Here is a 6,976-nt window from a genome sequence, read left to right on the forward strand (position 1 = left end):
TTCTTTTAATAATTTATTAATTATAAAAACAAGTTAGAGCGGATCAAATTCGAAGATCTAACTTACCATTCAAATTCAAATTGAAACATATCATATCCGATCGGATTGAATCCGATATGAACAGTGTCAGATCGGAATCGAACCCGATCCATTTGCATCCTAAGAATTTGTGTATGTCGTGGCTTCTAACCGTTGGGTTCACATTTGACTGAATTATCAAAGATCACAAACTTTGCGTAAATTTCATTGCCCCACGTGCGATACGCACGTGAATGACTCGTCCTGTAGATATCTCAAGTCTGATATTAAACGGGAGACCGGAGCCAATACAGGACCATATCCAAGACTACACCACAAGGATATTCATTTATTTTTTATTTATAATTTTACAAAAAACGGGAAGGATCTGAAAATGGCGGTTCTTTTCCATTGTGGTATTTCATCTAAAGCCTGACAAGACAGTTCGCAGCTCAAAGAAGAAGAAGAGCAGAAGAAAAACTTGAAGCCTCCAAACCAGAAAGAACCACTGTAGAGAATGAGAGCTTTCTCTGCTATTTATTCTGTCGAGCCGACATCATTATCTAGGGGGTTTCTACCTGTCAGAAGGTAAACAACCTAACATCTACAATTTTCTTTTCTTTAATCTCTTTTGTTCTCCTTCAATTTATTTCGTGCTTTAGTTTGAATCTGATTTTTCGCTGGCAATAAACTGATCTCATTAGGAACTAGTTCTTGCCTGCTATCTTCAAATTATTACTTTTGGGTCTGGTTGCAGTATGGAAATGATAAACAGGGAGTGAAAGGATATTCTTCTCAATGCCATTGGTATCTGGGAAATGTTTGGGCAGGATTTTCTTCTAAATATGTTTAAGGGCATTTCTTTCTGATTCTATCTCTTTCCTTGAAGAAATAGGTGGTTTATATGTTAACTGATCCTAGTATTTCCTACACAAGTTTAAAATTCAATTTCAATCTTCTATGCATAGTGATTGGTAGAACATTTTTTCACTGTATAAAACTACATACAAAAAGAAGATTTTGTTTCAGTTTTCATCCTTTCTTTTTACAGATATAATAAAAGGATTTCTTCTAATCATATTCATAGCTTTAGTTGGAATGACTTCAAAATTGATTAGAATGCGTAAATAATTTCTAAAAATTGAGTTTTTGACCCATTACAGATTTGACACAAACTTTTAGTAAGGAAAGTAAGGAAACCCCTTTAAAAAATACCTACCAAAATAAGTCTTGAAGAGCTTTGATGGCAACAACATGTTTAATTCATGTCCAATTCCAAATACATGGTCCTTGGTTTGTTGGGTTGATTATTGGACAAGCTTTCTACTGACAATTATCCAACAAAAAAAAGGAAGCTTTCTACTGACACCAAAGTCAAGCCAATCTAATGAGTTTTGATGCTCAAATTTTTGTCTGCAAGTAGAGTGATGGGCTTGAAATTTTTTATCTGCAGTTTCATTTGAAGTAGTTCATCTTCAACTTTGAATTTGGGACCAGTTACTTTTCTTGGCATTGGTTTTGTTTGTCACGGACAACTCACCTATTTGAGATTAGTTATTCAACTTTGGATATGAATTAATTGTCAACTCTTATTTGCATTAGTTTTTGAACTTGAGATGTTTTATCTATGATTTCAAAATTATGAGTGGCAAGGCATGAAGAATTTTGTGAGTTAATGTTATCAATTTATGTGTCCAGGATTTGTCTTAGTTTTCCCCAACGTGTCTTCTTCTGCAAAGCGAAGTCTGGTAAGCAATTTTTGTGGTAATTTTTTGTGACTATGGCTTCTATAATTCCGAACCCATCCTCAACCCAGAACATAAAAGCAAATAGGGTTGGCAATGAGCTAAGTGGAACTGAGCTTTGTGCAGCTAGGGTTGCCCAGCTGGTAACATCTCAGTTGGTCTTGGACTTCTAATGTAGTGAACTCATGCTAGGATTGGATCAGCTCACTTAGGTTCATTTTCAATATTCAGCCTATCCAAACCAAAAAGGTTTATAATACCACTAAGCCATAATCCTAAACTTGCTGCCCAAATTTATTAAAATAGAAAAGATGTATATGATATCTAAACAAGTCAAGCCCACAGGCTCAGTTCCAAACTCAAGCTTCCACAAACTTAAATATTTAACTCAGACATTTTTTTCCTTTTTCTTTTTCTTGGTTGTCGTTGTTTTCTTTCTTCTTGTACAAGAACAATCAACATGTTCTAATGTGATGGCAGCTGAATTTGGGCCAGATGGATCTCTCAGCTTTAGAACAGTCTCTCATACTCTGTTAGTAGCAGAAAAAGAGGAGGCCAAAGCTGTCCTAACCTTGTTCTTGAGGAAACAAGGTCTGAGCAATGCAGTTGCAGCACGGATAATCAACAAGTCAGACCTTTTTATTAACCACCTTGTATCAAGACTCCATTCTGTTCATAAATCTCGATATCTAGTAGGTTCGACTTCAAAAGCATTGTCATTTTTTATTGATTGTATTGTCTAGCTGATTGCCCATATTTTGTGACCTGGCTGATCAAATCTTGGAACATTTGCAGGAAGAGAGCTTACCACCCTTGAGATCAGAGATGCTCTTATTCCATATCTTGAGTCTCTTCTTGAGGAACATGGAAACGTTCTGGTAGATGTGGTTGAAAACTTTCCTAACCCACCTGGGAAAGAAAGATCAATTGTTCCAGCTTCTCCAAGCACTTCAAATCTTAGCTCCAAGAAACTGAAGGCTGTGGCCCGGGTAAGTGAGATAGGCCCTGATGGGCAGCTGCCTGCACATGTACTCTACCTCATAGACCTAGGGATCGAACTTGAACAGATTAAGGTAATGACTCGCAAGTTCCCAGCTTTTGCCTACTACAGCTTGGAGGGTAAAATAAAGCCAATTGTTGAATTTCTCCTTGAACTTGGAGTGCCCAAATCAGACATCCCTACGATCCTTATCAAAAGGCCTCAGTTGTGTGGTATCAGTATCTCTGAGAACCTCATCCCAACCATGGCATATTTGGAGAACTTTGGTGTTGACAAGAGAGAGTGGGCGAAGGTGATACATCGCTTTCCTGCGTTGCTGACTTATAGCAGGCAGAAGGTGAAAGCATCTGTAGATTACCTGTATGAATTGGGCCTCTCAGCAGAGAGCGTAGGTAAGATCCTTACACGTTGTCCGCATATCATAAGTTATAATGTGGACGATAAATTACGGCCCACAGCCGGATACTTCCGATCAATGGGTGTTGATGTTGCTGTTCTTCTCCACCGATCCCCACAGACTTTTGGTCTCAGTATTGAGGCCAATCTGAAGCCTGTGACGGAGTTTTTCTTGGAGAGAGGATACACAGAGGCAGAGGTTGGGACCATGGTTTCAAGGTATGGAGCTCTATACACTTTTAGTCTGGGTGAGAACTTGATACCAAAATGGGATTTCTTTTTGACCATGGATTATCCTAATTCGGAGCTGGTAAAATTCCCACAGTATTTTGGTTACAGTTTGGAGGATAGGATTAAGCCAAGATATGCTCTTGTGAAAGAAAGTGGAGTGAAATTGTTGCTGAACCAGGTACTATCTCTTTCAGATATTGAATTTGGTAAGGTATTAAAGAGGAAAGTGAAGAAGATGCTTGATGATTAGACTTCACTTAGTGTAACAGACAGCGAAGATCATTGTTCAGACCTGGAAAGAAAGAGATAATAGTAATGTATAGATAACAAAACTCTGTATGCCCATCTTGAGGAAATAGTTGTAGATTGTCAGATCAGACACCAGTTATTGCTGCAGCAGTGGGCAAGAAAATTGTCCGATAATTGCATGTAATTTTTTTAGGGGTTGGAAAAATGTATACAGATTGTCATCCTTTTTTCCATTTTAATTTAATATAAGCTAAGCCTGTTGTCTTTGATGATGGAAATTGTGCTTGGTTCATGAGCAACCATTGCCATCGGAATGTTTCATGTGCATTGTGGCAGCCAGGGTTTCAACTAAAAGTTCTTTTCTTACTACTACAAGCCGCTGTAGCTATATTGTGGAGCATACTTAAACATGCAGAAATTAAAAGGACTTCTGCTTCAGAGATGTTATATGTTCAAAGAACGACTGTTCTTGCCTTACAATCTGATCACAGTGTCCCCATTGGCATCACAAACAACATCCATTGCATCAGAACACAAAATGATCCGTGAAACTGTTGTCAACAATGCCCACCGTAGCGCCTTGATCACAGCCCATATTTCAGCATCAGCGGCTCTGGTGGCTTTGCAAAGCTGTCGTCCGACAACTGCAATAAGAGAACTTTGTGATGTGATAGCAAAGCAAAACCAATAGATGCATGTATTGGATTATGATTAAAAGAGCCATCAACAAACATAAAGTAATCCTTGTCTGACGCAGATGCGGATAAGGGATCGTGTGTGGGCTGCTACCTGTTGGTAGTAGATTTTGGTTCCCCACCACCACGTCGTAGATACTTCCATAGTTCCATACATCTTCAACTACACCTCCAGGATTAGGAGAGACATGATGGGAGAGTATTGCGTTCCTTTGGTCCCAGATTAAGCGTGTAAATTGTAATGATCACAAATTCACAATGCAGATTATCTATTTCCTCCTTATTAAGCATCAATTCCTAAGCCAATCATGGACCACTAAAGGCTTTGAACACAATTTGTTCTTCCTAGGAATGGTCTCCCAATACTGTTTCCATAAAAATAATTGGAAACAGTACGGATTATGGAATGTCAAATTTCCACGATGACCCACTCGGCCTCCTTTTTTATAAGAGGAAGTGTGGGATCAGACGCGCAAATCCACAGGTTCTCTGGCAACCGGCAAGGTTTTAAAAGCCGGTCTGGGGACTGGTTCCCGGGTCGAACGGATGGTCTGTTCTGACTTAAAAAATATAAAAAAGGCTAAAAACTGTTATCTGGGTCAATGGTTTGACCACCCAGGTCAGTGGGTTGCTGACCAAATCAATGGTTTTTGGCCAAAAAAACATTAGGGGTGCTCATAACAAACCGAAAAAATGCGGTTAACTGAACTGATCGGTTTGATATTTTAAAAAACCAAGGGAATCGGTTTGGTTTTTGGTTAACCTAGAAAATAAACTGGTAGTTAACCGAACTGACCGATATATGTATTTATGTGTATATTTTATATATATTTTTAATATATCTCACATATTATTTATATATTATTTATAAATATATGAATTATATATAAATATATACATATTATATTTATAATTATTTATTTATATTTATCTATTTAAAATATATAATATATTATAAATATATTACATATATTATATATATTTATTGTATTTATAATATAATATAATATTTATTTATTTATAATGTATGTTATAAATATAAAAAACCAAAAAACCAAAGAATCGAAGAATCGAACCATTCAAAATTTGAAACCAGTGATATTTGTTCAATTTCAGTTTGGGGATATGGAAAAATTGGTAGAACCACTTTGATTTAAAAAAAAAAAAACCTTATGATTTGGTTAACTGAATCGTAAGCACCCCTAAAAAACAGTTTTTGGGTGAAACATAACCCGTTACCTGACCAGTTCCTAGGTTTTCTGGTCCGATCCGGTTTTGAAAACCATTCTCTTTGTGGTATGGTTAGTGGCATCTTGCTCTATCCCTATCTCATGAGCCCCCTGTCATGTTTGTTATGTAAGACCCAGAAATGGCTACAAGTACAGAAAACCGACTTATAATGTTTTTCTGTCCATTTTCTCCATGCAGATCGATCTGCCTATACATAAACTACAAAATGGTTTAACTTGCTAAGCAATTCTCATGCTTTGCTACCTTGTCTAAACATGTGATTCAAATTTTCAAAAACCAATAAAAGAATGACCGAAAGTAAATTGATTTACATAAAAGGCTTTTATGTGAATTGGGGCAGAGTTAGAATAAAGTCTTTACTTATGTTTAAAATCAAAGTAGAAGTATAGATGATGGTAAAGTTGATTATCCAAACAAACAAATAATGATATTCCAAATCCAAATAGGGCATAAATAAATCCATGTTTTAGGAAAAATTTTCTATTAGTATCATGTACTTTGGGCCTGGTGTGACTTTGTGTCCAATAATTCATTACCTGAACTATCAAAACATATCAATCTAGTACATGTTGTTAATCAACCACTAAATGGCATTTGAAAATACACAAATGTCCTTCGAGTGTCATCTAATTCTCTTTATCAACCTTCCAATGTTGAAAAAATTGAACAATCTCAAATCCTTGCTTCTTTTATTCAAGGTGGTTGGTTGCCTATCTTATGCTAATACCTCCAAGGCAGGCTGAGACAAATTCGCCCCACGCTCTCGTAAATGTGTGTTTATTGGGTACTCTCAAGGACAAAAGTGGTATCGCCTTTACTATTTAAAAACTGGGCAAATATTTGTATCACGGGATGCCATCTTTTTCGAAATCAATTTCCATTTGCTGGACATTTATTTGAAAATGGTTACTCTTCAGATATTGTGATCCCGTTACCAGCATGTGATGATGCTGATATGAGTTTACAACAACCTATGGTCCAATTATTGATATTGCCCCACCTTGTGAGATTGATTCACATATTGATCTTGTAACAGTCTCAAATTTGTCCACACCTACCTTGGGCAGGCCCACTCACTCTCGTCATTCTTCATCCCATCTTAATGATTTTGTATGTCTTACATTATCATATACTAACACAGGATACCCCATTTCCAATTATCTCACATATTCACCCTTAGCTTTCTAAATAAACGTTATGCAAATACCCAGTGACCCAAAGTCATTTGCCCAAGCACATCAGTTCCCTTGTTGGCGCCAAGCAATGGTTGATGAGCTTGCTGCTTTAGAAAGAACTAATACATGGACCCTCACCAATTCGTCTCTTGGAAAGAAGCCTATAGGCTGCAAATGGGTTTATAAAGTCAAGCACAAGGTGGATGGCAGTGTTGA

General features: G+C 37.0%; 1 protein-coding gene and 1 long non-coding RNA gene across 4 annotated transcripts; one reads left to right on the top strand and one right to left on the bottom strand.

Moving 5' to 3' along the window:
• The first annotated feature begins 209 nt into the window (after positions 1-209).
• Positions 210-3,917, top strand: MDA1 (Mitochondrial transcription termination factor family protein). Of its 3 annotated transcripts, XM_088982585.1 has the most exons (5): positions 337-606; positions 1,717-1,766; positions 2,244-2,459; positions 2,559-3,378; positions 3,485-3,917. In XM_088982585.1, exons 1-5 carry the CDS (start codon positions 536-538, stop codon positions 3,534-3,536), a joined length of 1,209 nt encoding a protein of 402 aa, XP_088838711.1. In that variant the 5' UTR covers positions 337-535; the 3' UTR covers positions 3,537-3,917. The 3 variants fall into 3 exon arrangements, with proteins under 3 accessions (XP_088838709.1, XP_088838711.1, XP_088838710.1); XM_088982583.1 differs by having other exon boundaries at positions 210-606; positions 2,559-3,917; XM_088982584.1 differs by having other exon boundaries at positions 2,259-2,459; positions 2,559-3,917.
• Positions 3,918-4,047: 130 nt separating this feature from the next.
• Positions 4,048-4,814, bottom strand: LOC148853584 (uncharacterized). Its single transcript, XR_016112362.1, has 2 exons — positions 4,429-4,814; positions 4,048-4,283 (listed from the first exon to the last, which is right to left on the bottom strand). It is a non-coding gene; the product is annotated as an uncharacterized LOC148853584 (long non-coding RNA).
• Between the last annotated feature and the right edge of the window lie 2,162 nt (positions 4,815-6,976).

The sequence above is a fragment of the Nelumbo lutea genome, chromosome 4, assembly GCF_056320005.1.
Source record: "Nelumbo lutea isolate HS-2025 chromosome 4, American lotus-T2T, whole genome shotgun sequence".
In the NCBI taxonomy this organism is placed as follows: Eukaryota; Viridiplantae; Streptophyta; class Magnoliopsida; order Proteales; family Nelumbonaceae; genus Nelumbo; species Nelumbo lutea.